We start from the raw sequence: 16,105 nt of genomic DNA, 5'->3' as shown, positions 1-16,105 counted from the left end.
AAAAACATGGGCTTGTAATCCTAATAGGGCCAACAGCACTCCAGGAAGTTATCTCTCCTTGGGCTATTGGGGCTTACACGTTAGAGGTAATTTTCATTTTTGTTTTAAAGATCTCTTAATCACTGCCACCTCAGCTTAAAACATAACGTTAGCCATCACAGTGTGAGGGCAGAGACAGAGAGTGAGGAAGGAGGCCTTGCGGTCAGAGCAGCTGCTCAGAGTCCGTTCCAGGAACTCGAGGGGCGTTAAACCAACTACCATGTCGCATAAACTTGTCTAAATCTTCTTCCTCCCAGCCTGTGCTTGGGCAGAGGAATCTGAGAGGCCACCCCTCGCTCTGAGGCAGCACTCCTCAGATGGGTGACGGTGGCTCTGCCTTGTGCCTCTCTCTCATCTCATTCAAGGGAAAATGAGGAGCCGGGTGGACAAACTGTTCCTCTGGGCTCTTTTTCTTTCTACCACACGTAAGCCCGATCCAATGTCTTAAGAACTGACTCTCAGGCTGGGAATAATGGCTCACAACTTTAATCTCAGTGCTTGGGAGGCAAAGGCAGGTGGAGCTCTGAGTGTGAGGCCAGCCTGGTCTACGTAGAGAGAGTTCAAGGCCAGCCTGGTCTACGTAGAGAGAGTTCAAGGCCAGCCTGGTCTACATAGAGAGAGTTCTAGACCCTGTCTCAAAAAACAAAGACAAAGAAACAAAAATCAGCTCTCAAAACATCATACGAAAATGAGCTTTAAAAAAAAAAAATCTTCCCTTTTCTCTTTCAGTTCAAAATGCTGCAGCAGATGGTAAGAAGAAAAAAATAAAAGGTAAGTTTCTTTTTCTTTTTTTCTTTTTTTCTTTTTTTTTTTTTCCCACAGGGTTTGTCTGTGTAATAGAGCCCTGGCTGTCCTGGAACTTGCTTTGTAGACCAGGCTGGCCTCAAAGTCACAGAGATCCGACTGCTTCTGTCTCCTGAGTGCCGGGATGAAAGGCATGTGTCACCTGACCCAGATGAAACAGTAAGTTTCAATTCCTAAAAGCTTGTTCTTCCAAATGGTCAGATAGCTGGCTTTGCACATGAACATTCGCTTATGGGTGTTTCTGTGTTTTTAGCTCAGCAACCAAGAGCAAAGCCTTTCAGTTATTTTCTAGTCAGGAAATAAGCCAAGTGTAGAGAGAGAGTTGGGTTTTTTTAGCATTTTTTTTTTCCACCTGAAACTTGGTGGCAAAGTCTTGAGACTGTTTTTACTATGAAAAACTTCAAACTTCTTCTGTTATCATTTTTGGCTAGAAAACCCTTACATAATCTTTGTAAATTTTATTTATTTATTTACTTTTGAGCCTCGTGTAGCTCAGGCCGGCCTCAAACTTCATTATATGGCCAAAGCTAGACTAGAACTCCTGAATTCCCAAATGCTGGTTTACAGCCCACCATGGCCACTGGAACACATTCTGAATTCATTCTGGCATAGGAGGGACTCTACCAGGAGTCAGAGCACTTTGCTGCTGAGCCTGGCATGTTGCCCAGCAGCTGGCAGCCTGGGCACATCAACTGATCACATTTGAGTGTGATTTCTTTCCTCTGTGCTCGGGAATGCCACAATCCTTGTTCCTCCGCACAGTCTCTGGCATACATCACTCCTTCAGTGTATGCCAACCACGTAATATTGAAAGTGCTGTTGTCAGCTAGGTGATGGTGGTGCGGGCCTTTGATCCCAGCACTTGGGAGGCAGAAGCAAGTGGATCTCTGTGAGTTCGAGGCCAACCTGGTCTACAGAGTGAGTTCCAGGACAGCCAAGGCTACCCTATCTCGAAAAAGAAAGAAAGATGTTGATTACCCCCAGTCAGTCTCCCCTCCACCCAGAAGCAGCCAGGATCAGTAACTGGGTTGTTTAGTTGATTTTTGTTTTTGTTTTTGTGGGTTGTTGATGTTAAGATCTTGCACTCACTATGTGGAAGAGTCTGTACCTTGAATGCTCGAAGCATTTGCCTCCTTCCCTCGAGTACTGAAATTACAGCTGTGATCATGACAGTAGAGAGAGACGGGTCCTGGGGAGTCTGGGGGGCACCCAACAGTAGAGCTTAAAAGAATTTAACGTGGGACCTGGATTTGTGCTGGGTGATTCAACGAAAGATTCAAAGCTGCAGGCCTGCCCCTGGCTTATAGGAAATGGATTCGATGATAAGAAAATGTGGCGATGCTTACCTGAAAAGCAATACAAACGGCAAGTTAAATCCCTGTCAAAGCCAAACAAACACATAGTGACAGATGTGCAATAAGGGAGTCTATCTGGGGAAAAGCAAACAAGAGTGCAATAGGGAGCGTGAGTGTGCACATCATGGCGCCTCGGCACACCTGAAGAACAAAGGGGAGATGGGTGCATTGCTGGGGGAACAAAGTTTCCCTAAGGTGTTTGGTTCTGTCTTGAAAAAGGGTGTGTTCATTACTCTTCTCACAACTGTGACCAAATATCTAACAAGAAGCAACTGAATGGGGAAGGGTCAACCTGACTCACTGTTCCAGGGCCCATGGTGGCTGGGAAGTCATGATGGCAGCCATCTTTGGCAGTGGTCGCAAGGCTCCCACAGCCGGGACGCTGGGAAGACGTAGGCAGTAGACGCTTGGTGCACTGTCTCCCTGGCCTCTTTTCTTTCAGTCTGGGAACCCGGCTTTTGACGGACCACCCACAATCCGGGGGGATCTTCTTCCCCTAGTTAACTCAATCTAGGAACTTCCTCACAGACAAACCTGGAATCAACCCCCTAGATGATTGTAGATCCTGCCAACTTGCCTATCACACTGGGGCTCAAGCAGTCCAGCCTGGCTTTGGACCCCCTGCACAGCTAAGGATAGCCTTGAACTCCCGGCTTCTTGCCTTTATCTTCTAAGAGCTGGAATTGCAGGCATCATACCTAATTTATGTGGTGCTCAGGATTTTGTGCCAGGCAAGCACTCTGCCACCCAAACGGCCAGGAATGGTTCTAACGAAGACAGCTATGTCATTTTGTTTTTGCAGAATTACCTTGTCCAAACTTATACTCAAATATGACCGTGGTCAGGATAGGCCAAAAGGTACCTCTGACTTGCTTCTGCAAGAACACGTCAGGAGACATCACTTATTTGCTATTTTTGGGCAAGAGACAGCTAGATAGCAAGAAAAAACGAGGGAAGCCCGTGATTTTTCACCTGAAGATCTCCAGCGCCAGCGAAACAGGCCCCTACAAATGCAAAGCCAATGTTTCCAACGTGTGGAAATACAGTGAAGAATTCAACTTCACCATCGCCGCCAGTAAGTACATCTATGTGATGGAGGGCCGGCAGCTGATGGGACTCTCTCCTGTGGTGGGAGGGGGCTCTTGGTGGTTGAAAACAAGACCTGGAAGGAGCGTGGCTCATCAGTTCAGAGCTGAAGGCTTTCTCCTTTCTCTCATCATCCATCTGGGCCCTCAATTTAAAAGAGGGTGATCCCACCTCAGAGAGGGTCCTCCCTGCTTAGCTAATCCCTATGAAAGTGTTCCACGGATATCCTAGTCCCTCCCTAGTCTAACCAAGATCATCCCACCTACCTGTCTTCATCCCCTGAAGCCTGAAGCTTCGGGAGCTAGCCCCCTTCCTGCCTAGCCACATCTCATTACAGTGACACGCCCATCCTGACAGGAATGGCACAGCAGCAGGAGCGGGAGATGGCTGTTCACATTTCACTGACGTAATAGAAGCACACCGCTATTAACCATCACAACCATCACACACAAGCAGCATAACACATCATAGTGCTGGATTCTTTCCAAAAATAGAGTGGGGAAGCTGGAGAGGTGGCTCAGGGGTTAAGAACACTTATTGATCTTCCAGAGGGCCCAGGTTCAATTCCCAGCACCCACACAGTGAATCACAGCCATCTTTCACCCCAGTTCCAGGGAATCCAAAGCCTTCTCCTGGCCTCCGTGGCCACTGCACACACGTGGTGCACACATATGCAGGCGAAAATGTCAAACACATAAAATAAATCTAGCCAGCACTTGGGAGGCAGAGGCAGGTGGATCTCTGCGGGTTCAAGGCCAGCCTGGTCCACATATGGCGTTTCAGAACAGCTAACACTACATAGAGAGACCCTGTCCCAAAAAAAGAAGACAAGTAAATAAAACTAAATAAAATCTATGGAAACAAAACAAGAGTAGGATTTGAGAGCAGACCAGGGCCCGGTATTTCCTGTTTTAAGTTTCCCTTGAATCGATTTAGCAGGGCCACTTCTGCTTTTTAGAGGAAGTGGGAGCTCTTGTGCAACTGAGTTCTATAAATGAAAACCCAGTTAGAGAGATATGGCACTTTGGGGTGGAGAATAAGCCAACTCTCCACTGCACGCTCAACACTGGTTCCTTGGCAGAATCATGGCTCAGTGGGTGGAGGGGCTTGCCACCAACTCTGATGACTTGAGTTTGATCCTGGGATCCACATGGTAGAAAGAATCGGCTCCCATAAGAAGTCTGGCTTCTACACCATCTATATGTCTTCTGCATGCGTGTGAGTGGGTGAATGTATACAAACTAAATAATTTTTTGACTGTATTCATCCTTAAGAATAAACAAACTGAAGCCGAGTGTGGTGGCCCATGCCTTCAATCCCACCACTCTGGAGTCAGAGGCAGACAGATCTCTTGAGTTTGAGGCCAGCACGATAGAGTGAGTTCCAGGATAGCCAGGGCTATATATATAGAGACCCTGTCTCAAAAAACCAAAAATAAAGTAAAATAAAAACAAACAGGCCAACTGCCAGGCGTGCTACACACACCTGTAACCCCAGCGTTTGGAAATTGGAAGCAGGAGGACCGGGAGTTTAAGGCTAGCCTCAGCTGCCTAGCAAGTTCAAGGAGAGAAATAATAGGCCATGAAGTCTGCAAGTCAGTTCCCTGAAGCAAAGAAACAGCCTGTCCACTGCCATCCCCCTTTCCCCCAATTTCTCAGCCCCTGGCTGGTGCCACACTGCATGGGTTAGTCAGATTAGCTATTTGCTTGGGCCCCAACTGTGCATGTGGCTTTTTAGGTCATTTGCCCTGGGGCCAAGAGCTGGAGTAAGGGGTGGGGCTGCGCTTGGTATGGTTACTTGGTTGGCTATCCCTTGAGTACCCACTAGGACCGTATGGGGAGGTGATGAGTAAGAAGAACTGTCTGTTAAACACCAGTACCTGGATTACTGGGGTCACACAGTGTGTTGGTGAACTCAGGAGACAGCCAGGACGGCCTTCCCTAGAGCACTTGCCAGGCCAGTGTCATAGGAGGAGGAAGCCAGTGGTGACCTATGAACTGTTTTCTTCCAGAAGAAGAGAGCTGTCCTTCCTGTCTGCAGCCACTGCTGCTCCTGGGGCTGTTCCTGGGGCTGCTGGTAATAATAATCCTAGTCCTGGTTTTTTTGATTCTACCAAAATGCAAAAAAAGTAAGTTCTCCCTGGTGTGTTCCTGTGATGTTCAGACTCAGCCAGAGCAGAGTGGGGAGGGAAGCCTGGTGGCAGCGGTGGCGGTGGCACACGCCTTTGACCCGGCACTCGGAGGCGGAGGCTAGTGGATCTCTGAGTTGGAGGCCAGCCTGGTCTACAGGGCAAGTTCTAGGACAGGCAGGGCTACCTAGAGAAACCTTGTCTCAAAAAACTAAAGAGAGAGAGAGAGAGAGAGAGAGAGGAGAAATTAGAAGTGAGCAGACAGACTTCACGAGGCCCTCTTTGGGTCCTCAGTGAAACCCTTCTTCCGCAGGCTACCTGGAGAGCCAGCCTCACGCAGACAGAACCTGTACACGCAACCCTATGCCCCCCAGTCCCTACGATTGGCTTAGAATTCTGGAGCTTCCATCTGAAAATTATTAGTCATTTCTGCACTCTTCTTCTGTGTTCGGATTTCGCTCTGTGTACATGGCTGGCTTTGAACTCCTGGCCGTGATGCTCCTGTCTCAGCTTGAGAAGCTGAGCTTACAGGTGTGCACCACCACTCCCAGTTTATAGTTTTTGTTTTTTTGTTTTGTTTGAGACTGGGTCTCTTGTTGCCCAGGATGGCCTTGGTCTAGTCTCACCTTGCTGTTGAGAATGACCTTGACTCCTGATCCTCCTGCCTTCACATCCCCAGTGCTGGGATTGCAAGCGCATGTTCCTACATCCAATTTGCAGGGGTGAAACCTAGGGCTTCCTGCGTGCTAGGCAAGACTCTCCCAACTGAGCTGCATCCCCACGCTGCCTCCATCAATTTATGCTGAAATATACACACAGTGAAACTCGCTATTTTACTCCATCTTTTTTTATTCTTTTACTGAGGCCCTGTCATGTGCTGAACAGAGAGCTTACACAATCACTGTCCACTCCCAATCCAGCCAGTTCATACGTGTGTGTCAGTGACATTCAGTCCCGACCTCTGTTGGGAGACCATCAGAAACCCCCAGCCACACCTCTGTCAGCTTCACAGGCTGAAACCCAATGCCGTGAGACACGAAAGCCGTGGAACCCACGAGACAATTCCTCATTCCGTTCCCCCTGCTCCGTAGCCACCATTCTGCTTTCTGTCTCCACAGACATAACTGTTCCAGGATTTCATCTGAGTGCAATCACGCAGCAGTAAGCTGTCTGCCTTGCTCTATTTTGTGACTGGTTCTCCTGTATCTGAGGCTAGAGCTTCCCACTCACCAGGTAGTTGAGGATAACCTTGAACTTCTGGCCCTCCTTTGTGGTTGGCTCACGGGAGTGCAGGATGAACTCAGGCCTCTCTGCTCGCTAGGCAAGAACTCAGCCAACTGTGCCCCATCCCCAGGGGCTGTCCTGTGGTGTTAGGTTTCTTTTGCATATCAGAATGTCTGTTTTCGGCTGGGGAACCCTCTGATCTGTATGCGCACCTCACATCATTTCCCCACCCCTGGTGATGGTCATGCTCGGGTCGCTTCCATCTTCTGGCTATTGCCAACAGCGCTGCTGTGTCTGTAGCTGTATTTATAGCAAGAGGCTCCTGAAGCTCACTGTGTACCTCATACAGTTGGTCCAAAGCTGAAGCCCCTCAGGGGGTGGAGCCTTCCGTTTCTCAGCCGCCTTCTGGAGGCTTGGTGTGTGAAGCTGGATGGGAATGCTCTCTGCCTTGCCGCTTGATGGACCACAGAGACAACAAACCCTCCGTATCCAGGAAGGCTTTCCCTAGCCTCCTCCAAGCCCTCTCTGGGAAAGATATCAAAGTTGCCCTTTCACTGGGCACACATGTGAGGAGAAATAATCTAGATTTGCACAAAATAGCATTTGTGCCTCAGCACGCAAGGCGCCAAGCCTAGGGCTGTTGGGTACCTGGAGCCTTTGCTTCTCTGGGCCTCAACCCTCCGGCCTGTGGGATAGGGGTATGGAGATAGTGTCGGAATCACTGAGGCTCGCTCACAGATGTCAGACGCCTGTGCTGCCTCCATTTCTGCACGGACACAGGTCACAGGGCAGGCGCTGGCTGATAAAAATGTTGAAAAGCAGCTGGGGATGCAGCGCAGCCCTCCTAGCTTGCACAAGGCCCAGCACAGATGCTAGGACAAACCTATGCCCTAAAACCCCTTGAAAATAGATGTCCAACTTACCCCAGCCTATCAAACACCTCAAAAACACCTGTCCCTTTTCTACAAACAACAAAACCACCCTGAGTTTTTGTCAGAGCGGCATTAAGGGGTTTTGTTTTGTTTTGTTTTGTTTTTTTAATTTCAGTCAGGCAGAGGTGGCACATGCTGCTAATCCCAGCACCCAGGAGGCAACAGCAGGCAGGGCTCTGTGGGTTCGAGGCCAGCCTGGTCTACAGAACAAGTTCCAGGACAGCTAGGGCTACAAGGAAGAAACCTTGTCTTGAAAAAACAAAAAAGGTTTTTGATTTCTGCTGACATAGAACTTAGTTGCCTCACTCATCTCTTGAAGAAAACTCAAGGCTTTCCTGCTAACTGTTCCCTTCAGGGAGGAAAGAAAACGTCAATTTCCAATACAATATGTAGGCTAAGACCTCACAGGGCCTGGTCAGGAGGCCCCTGGATCAAGGGAGTGGGTGTTGTATACAAATCTATGACTTTTTTCCCCTCACTAGTGGAGGCCACTGAGGCAGGTCACTTAGAATCATGGGAGATTCCGTCCCTTGGCAGAGAAGACAGGAAAAACATGTCTAAATTGGTTCAGTGTGATGATTCTGTGACCTTTTTTTGTTGTTGTTGGGGCAGGAAAAGCTCTGAGAGGGAATATGTCCAAGGGCTCTGGAGAAGAGCAAGGTGAGCTGTACGCAAACATCAGAGAAACCCAAACAGGTAAAGGGCTTTGCTGGCTGGTTTGACCAGTTTGGTTTGGCGGTGGTTGTGTACATGTGTATATATGGCGTGGTGCTGGGACTTGAACCCAAGGTGTCACCCATGCTAGATAAGTGCTCTATACAGCACTGTAAAAAATAAATAAATAAATAAATAAATAAATAAATCAAGATTCTCCAAAGACAGGGGAAGCAAGGTAATAGAGAACCCCATCTGGTTCTCCTCTCCCATCTCACTCTCCAGGGCCTAGGGCTGGCGTTCAGAGCTCATGGGACCAGATGTAGCATGTCACCAGCAGGCCATTATAGCCTTTGATTTTTTTTTTTTTCATTTAACACATCTTAGAGATGACTTTATATTAGCGTGGGATGATCCATGCTGTATCTCAAAGTCTTTCATGATCGTCTTCTTAAAAGGGTTTTTGAAGTCCGGTGCGGTGGTGCATGCCTGTAATCCAGCACTCGGGGAGGCAGAGGCAGGAGGATCTGTGTGAGTTCAAGGCCAGTCTGATCTACAAAGAGAGTCCAGGACAGCCAGGGCTACACAGAGAAACCTGTCTCGAAAAACCAAAACCAAAACCAAAACCAAAACCAAAACCAAAACCAAAACCAACCAACCAAACAAACAACAAAACCCCACAGAAATCCTGTCGCAAAACAAAACACCAAACAGAACTATACACATTTACCATGTGCAACAGAGAGTTATGTGGGAACAGAGTCTTTGTTTTTGTTTGTTCACATCTTTCACTTGTTTTTATTGGCATCTAACCTCGGCTGGCCTTAAACTCACTGTGGAGCCCAGGCTGGCCTCAAACTCCTAACAAACCTCCTGCCTTTTTCTTCCATGTCCTAGGATTACAAACATGGCTTAATTTGTGTGTCATCCTTACATAGAGGCCATGGCGATCTCCTCTGTATCTTTTTGTTTTGTTTTGTTTGTCGAGACAGGGTTTCTCTGTGTAGCCTTGGCTGTCCTGGACTCCCTTCATAGACCAGGCTGGCCTCGAAGTCACAGAGCTCCGCCTGCCTCAGCCTCCCCATTCCTGGCTCTTCCTCTGTATCTTTCTGTTTCAGCCTGCATGCTGCAGAAGCAAGCACATCTCATTGTTTGTTTTCTGCGATGCTTGGGATCAAATCCAGGGCTCCACACATGCCAGCCAAGCGCTGGAGTAAGTGAAAGTACATGAAACTGCTCCCTCAGGACTTGTCAAGACTGTAGTATTTAATGACTAGCTAGAGTCACCAGACTGGGCAATATTTTCCCACTTATCAAAGCTGACATTGCATGTTGGATACGTCATGGGGGAAGGGCCTAGCTAACTAGGATTCGATCTATTCGGCTCATCAGAGCCCTGGCCACATTCCGAGCACTGTGCAAGCCCTGATAGACCAGCTCCCAATTTCTGCCAGCCCCACCTTGCCAAGCAGGAGCCTGGGCCAGACTTGGAATGACAGCAACATGTTTCCGAAACCCCGAAGGGAAAGCGCTCACTCTAGGCCCCGGGCCACTGCCCTCATACCGCCAGAGGATCCAAGCCCTGGCCTGGTGACGCTTACGCTTTGTCTTTGCCCAGATGCAGAGCAACCTCAGGAGCTGCACTATGCCACGCCTGTCTTCAGGGAGGTGGCATCCCGGGAACACGGTGAGTCATGTTGGGGACGAGAGGTGCTGTTGGAATGTGAGAAGAGTGAGTCCTTGTGACATCACTGTGAGCAGGGGCTTTGTCTCTAAGGGTGGGGCGTGGGGACCCCAGTAAGGCAGCAGTCACAAATCACAGCGCCCACAAATCTGACGGATGTAGAGGTGGAAGCAGGGAAAGCAGGATAGAGACTGTCCTCTACTTACTTCCAAGACAGGCTGGGGAAGTGGCTTGGCAATTAGGAGCATATACTGTGCCTCCAGAGGGCCTGAGTTCACTTCCTAGCACCCATGGCAGGTGGCTGTAACTTCCGGACCAGAGGCATCCAGTGTCTCCGGCCTCCATGGGTGCCTGGGCTCTCACACACATGCACATTGATTAAAATAAAAATCTTTTGGGTTTTTCAAGACAGGGTTCCTCTGTGTAGCCCTGGTAGATAAAGCTGGAAACACCTTTAATACCAGAACTCTGTGAGGCAGAGGCAGGGGGATCTCTATGAGTTTGAGGACAGCCTGATCTACAGAGTGAGTTCTAGGACAGCCAAGACTACACAGAGAAGCCCTGCCTTAAAAAACATAAATAAATAAATAAATAAAAGGTAAATAAATAAATAAACAATAACCACACACACACACACACACACAAAAAAAAAAAACTCTCAAAACCCAGATGCAGGGTCACTACTAAAACATTTTCAAGAAATTGGTGCTGGGGAGATGTCTCTGGGGCTAAGAGCACTTGCCTGCCTCACGCGCATGAGTTTGGACCCTCAGCTCTTGTGCAAAAAGCTGGACATGGCTGTGCTTGGGCCTGTGACCCCAATTCTGAGATGAGATTTCTGGGATTCACTGGCATGAAGCCTAGCTTAAGATTTAGTGAAAGAGCCCATCTAAAGAGAATAAGACAGGGAGAGATAGGGCAGGACATATGATGGCCTCCTATGGCTTCATGAACCTACATACACATATACACACTATGCATGCATGTGTGTGTGTGTGTGTGTGTGTGTGTGTGTGCACGCACGCACACATACACATATATACAAATAAATTGCTTAATTCAGGTCAGGAAAAGACCCGTTAATACTTGCATCTTTCAGGTTGCCCACCTAGAAATGGGGCTTTAAACTTTTTTAATTAATTTTTATTTTTATTTTATTTTATTTTATGTGTATTGGTGTGAGGGTGTCAGATCCTCTGGAACTGGAGCTACAGGCAGTTGTGAGCTGCCTTTGGGGTGCTGGGAATGGAACCCGAGTCCTCTGGAAGAGCAGCCAGTACTCTTAACCACTGAGCCATCTCTCCAGCCCGGGGCCTTTTACATTAAGAAAAAAAAATCTGTTCTATTTATTTATGTGCATGGACCAGCATACACCATGGTACACGCATACAAGTCAGAGGATGGCTTCCCTAACTGCTGGCTTGATGGTTACTGAGTTATTTTCCCTTTTCAGTTTCAGAAGGCCATGAGGCTAGAAAAGCTGATTACATCTATTCTGAACTCACCCACTAGGGTGTGAAGATACTGCATCCCAGCTTAAAGGACTTTCCAGGAAGCTGATGTGCATGAAGAAACAGGAAATTCACCTGGCACTTCATAGTTTCACCCTAGGGGCCAGGGCAGGAGGATACCGAGGTGAGCTGGGTCTACAGAGCAAGACCCTGTCTTACAGCACAAAGCCTGGTCCCCTGAAGTGAATTTGTGTCTTTCACATCGGCTGAACGCGTTCTTTAGGCTAATTTGGGCATCTAATCTTGTCATCAAAGGCTTGAAAATAGTTGTAAAATACTTTGGTTTTGTGCGCTTCCACCTTTCTCCCTTTCCAACACAATTTTAAAAGGAATTACCTTGGGACTGAGGAAGTGTCTCAGCAGTTATGAGCACGTACTGATCTTCTCAAGGATGAGGGGAGTTTGATTCCCAATTGATCCCTTGTAAGACCTGGGGTCTCACAGCTCAGGAGTTTAATCACGCCCTTCCCAGAAACTCCCCAGACCAAGACTCATGGCAAAAGCAAGAGGTTTATTTACCATTGTACAATGGGGTCACTCCCGCTGGTCAGCAAAGAGTGGCACCAGGAGACAAAGGCCTTTAGGTTTTTAAAAGAAAAATTGTGGGAGATTTGAAGTTCTAGTTTTGGCAATTTAGGATTGGATGAGGAAGCTATAAAGTAAAGATAATTGGTTAGTCTTAGGTGTTCAAGCTTGGCCAGTCCTGCCAAGTGTGGATGCAGCTGCAATTGAAGGTGGGGGTGGTTAGCTCATCCTTGAAAATTAGGGCTGCAGGCTCTTGGCTGGAGGTCAAAAGCTAATCAGAAGAAGTCTAGGTTTGTTGCTAAGAAACGCTATCTCAAGGACAAGGGTCTGGTCCTTCTTTTGCTGAGTGAAGGTGATTGCTTACTTGCCCTTTTTTTATATCTGTCCTCACGGATAGGGTCACATTTCTTCACTCTCTGGAAAGGTACTAAGAGGCTTTAGCTTAACCTGGACCTAAAACTCAAAACTATAGGCTTTAGAAGACATATAGGTTACAAAGTTATCCTAACCCTTTCATTTCCCCCTTCTCCTTGTAACTGCTTCAATCATGAAGCAGCTGCAGAGTGAGAATTTTATTTTAAGAAAAAAAAATTTTTTTTTTGACTCAACATTTCAGCCTGTAGAATAGGACAATGGGCCGATGATCCGTCTTCTGGAATTTCTTTATGCTGATGATGGATCGTTGAAATCTCAGTTTAAAAGAGGCTGAAATGCTGGTCAAAAGTTGGGGAGAGTACATGGGTAAAGATTACTAGGAGCCAGTCAAAGGCTGGTCAATGAGGCAGTCCTTAACAGTCTCTAGTTAGTGGATCCAATTGAAGAGACAGGGAGCAGTCATGTCAGCTTTTAACAAGTCCAGATTTCAGCTTGCAGCCCAGAGTCAACCAGGTGAAAATCTGCTGAGACAAATTCAGGCTAGAGACAGAAGTTAAGATTTGTCTGTTAAACGGAAAAAGTGAGGAATCCCAACACCAGGGAAAAACTCTTCTGGGATCCATTTGAGCTATGTCAGATCTAGGTCTCATGACCTTTTGATTTTTATAAACTTATATGAATTTTTGGTACACAAAAGGAAAAAATATATATATACACACACACACATATATATATACACATATATAAAAACTCAGAAAAGTAACATATCAGCAAATCTAATACAGCAACATTTTGAGAGTAACAGGTAAAAACTATATCCAACAGAATGGGTACCAGTCAGCTGTTTGTTTTATATCTTTTATAAACAACTTAAGTGTGTCCATGTGGCAGCCTTTTTGGAGTTAACGGCATCTGAGCAGCGGAACTTAGCCTCTTGGCTATTTTTCAAAGTCCAGTCTCTCACAGACTGACCTTGGTGGTCTTACAGCGGACTGCTCTGACCCTGAGAAACTCCATGCAACCATAGTAACCAGACAGCAGGCTTTGTGCAACCTTGAGTAAGCCCTCTTATATTTTGGCTAAGTAAAATTGCCTGCATGTACTTTTTTTTTTTAACTTAAGTATTAACCTGACGTTCATTAAATTGACACTTTGATCAGTATGTAGACCAACATTTTTTAGATTTTTATAACCTGAACTCCTATATCCTCAGACCCTATATAAACTTTATATATATATTTTTATATATAAATGATATAGTACCCAGTAGTTTTAACTAACCAATGAACTGTCCAATGAGCTGATAGTGAACCTAACTGTCTGCTCTTTAGCTGCCAAGTTACTGTTAACTAAGCCTAGCCTTTTAGCCTAGCTGTCAATGTGATCAGAGACCTGAGAAGGATAAATTATGAGCTAAGTAAATGTACCAATCAAAATGACAGAGATGACTAGTTAGTCCATCACCTAGGCAGTGTCCCTGGCTCCTGTGGTCTCCTGGCTTTTTGAGCAGAGGCAGTCCAGCCATCAGGCATAGAGGATGAGAAACTGCTGCTGTGGAAAGAGGAACAGGAGAGATTGACCTCACCTTGCCTCTCACAATGTGAGACAATGGCTCTTCAGGTGTCCCCGGCTTTGTCCACAGTTTAGGCTGGGCCCTAGCAGTGGGCCAGTTGGGGCAGTATTGCCCAGTGGTTAGCATACCACAATCCAGAGTTGCAGTCATCTGTCGTTGTCCAAATCTTCTCGGAGACCTTGGGGAGCTACTGCCAGGATTTTGGGACTTTCTGTCATAATAAACTTACATATGTTAAAATGCCATATTCATCAGATCTCTGATAAGCTTGAGGGCCAGCATATCTGAGTTACTCTTTGTTTTTATCATCTGTTTTAAACTGTGTCCTATAAAACAGAATGTTATTTAATCTAGTTTTAGCATATTTTTGACATGTATGTTTTAGAACTATATATTTTAAGATAAATAGGCAAACTTTATAGTTACCCATCCTAGGCTTAACCTTAAAAAAAAAATCCTATATAAAGACAGTAGGTAGAGCTCAACATCTTAACCAACTGCAGTCATTAGCGTAGCTTTAAGTCTGCTCTTTTTGAACTAAAATCAAAGCAAACATTTTAATCAGATACAGTTTATAGAGGGGCTAGCAAATCTTGCTGATCCTACCACTTTGTATTAAAATTGAACAGTAAGAAGCTTTGCACTTAACACTAATCAGAGGACTGAACATAACTGAGAGACCTAAACAAAATGGTGGTAAACTCATGTCTCCACCCTCTTTATCTCCGGACCAGCATGGCGGCTAGCCACGTGTAACTGAACTCAGCTGGAAGTCCTAAACAAATATGGCAGCAAAACTACAGCTTCACGTGCTCTCTATCCCTGAACCATCTTGGCAGCTAGCCATGTGTTATCACAGGCTGTGACTGACAATACCAAACATAGCCATTTGGTGTTGTTGATGACACAGCAAACACTGTGGAGCATCCATAATCCCCCACAACCAAAAGTTTTAACATAGTGATCAAATAAGTTTTAAAACCAACTGCATAACAGAACAGTACAGAACACTTTTAAACTGTATGAAGTATTTTAGCCATACCAAACCTATCAGCCAGATTTTTTTCCCTTAAAAGAGCATAAAAAAAAAACATTTTGCAATGAAGAATCACCAGCCTTTTAAATGAATTATAACATATTTAAATACAGTGTTTTTTTTTTTTTTTTAAATCATATTAACTCTCTGGCTTTTTATAATACATCCACTAACCTTTTTCCACATCCTATATACCTTTAGGTTTCTAGCTTTTTTTTCTGGCTTAACCGACATTTTTGTTTTAGACAAGCTATTTTTTTTTTTAATATTTCTTGCTCACTCTCTCTTTCTTTTTAGACAACAGAAAAACTCCCATTAATTTTTTTTTTCCCCAAGGGTTGGGAAACTGTTTTAAGTTCGTTGTTGGACTGCCCAAGAGTTATTGCTTAAAAAATCTGATAAGCTGTAAATGTTTTATCCTCTTAAACATTTAAACAATTTTTAAAACTCGTCCCTGCAATATCAAAGCAAAGTATCTTTTTTAGGAGTGAATTTACAAACCATAACCATAATTTTAAAAGTCGAAACCAGATTTTAAGACCAAAATTTATCAGTGAAAACAACCCAATCTTCAGAACCAATATCAACTTAGAATAAGACTTTCTTTTTATCCTAAAAGGAAATAAAATCATTTTGACTCAGAGATTTTGCAACCTTTGTTCTTTTCCTGAGCCACACCATGTGGCAATTTACATTGTTGTTATTTAAACATATGCATTTATAGACCCTGCAAACACATAGGCACATATACATGTTTAAAACAAGAATTTGAATTTAACCTTAAAACATACCCAATTATTTTTTTATTATATCAACCATTTAAGACCAGTTGAAAACAATCATATAATGGCCATATATTTAAACAGACAGACTCAGCTGCAATTTTAAACATTACAGCAAGTGCAGTTTTTTTTCTAAATTACTGTTTGATCTGTAAGTTGCAAGCCCCCTAGGTGGGAGGAGGGAAGAGAGGAGCAAGAGGGCGTGGTGAGCTCTTGCTGCTCACTTCCCTGCTAAACTGGCATGAAGGCAAGGGGGAGGAGTTTTTCCTCACTCTCGGCAGCCAGAGCAGCTCCTATCATGGAGCAGCTACGGTGCCAATCCCCGCCTAGCCATGTCTAAGGACTTCTACCCAGCAAGCCCATGAGCCTTGCCTGCTCCCTTGGCTCCCTTGTGAGC

At 45.6% G+C, this 16,105-nt stretch overlaps 1 protein-coding gene across 1 annotated transcript; it reads left to right on the top strand.

The window, feature by feature from the left end:
• The first annotated feature begins 285 nt into the window (after positions 1 to 285).
• On the top strand, positions 286 to 15,569 carry Milr1 (mast cell immunoglobulin like receptor 1). Its single transcript, XM_021634326.2, has 7 exons — positions 286 to 464; positions 769 to 810; positions 3,001 to 3,273; positions 5,296 to 5,412; positions 8,181 to 8,264; positions 9,841 to 9,909; positions 11,360 to 15,569. The coding sequence occupies exons 1-7, from the start codon at positions 410 to 412 to the stop codon at positions 11,416 to 11,418; spliced, it is 699 nt and encodes a 232-aa protein (XP_021490001.2). The 5' UTR covers positions 286 to 409; the 3' UTR covers positions 11,419 to 15,569.
• The last annotated feature ends 536 nt before the right edge of the window (positions 15,570 to 16,105 follow it).

This window comes from Meriones unguiculatus, chromosome 7, assembly GCF_030254825.1.
Source record: "Meriones unguiculatus strain TT.TT164.6M chromosome 7, Bangor_MerUng_6.1, whole genome shotgun sequence".
Classification (NCBI taxonomy): Eukaryota; Metazoa; Chordata; class Mammalia; order Rodentia; family Muridae; genus Meriones; species Meriones unguiculatus.
This window is presented reverse-complemented; position numbering and strand designations above follow the sequence as displayed.

What these genes read in the sequence shown, in the direction of transcription:
- Milr1 (XM_021634326.2), top strand. Translation starts at nt 410, where the DNA reads ATGAGGAGCCGGGTGGACAAACTGTTCCTCTGGGCTCTTTTTCTTTCT. An exon ending in CAACTTCACCATCGCCGCCA is followed by an intron (nt 3,274 to 5,295) that starts GTAAGTACATCT and finishes GTTTTCTTCCAG; the next exon opens with AAGAAGAGAGCTGTCCTTCC. An exon ending in GGTGGCATCCCGGGAACACG is followed by an intron (nt 9,910 to 11,359) that starts GTGAGTCATGTT and finishes TTCCCTTTTCAG; the next exon opens with TTTCAGAAGGCCATGAGGCT.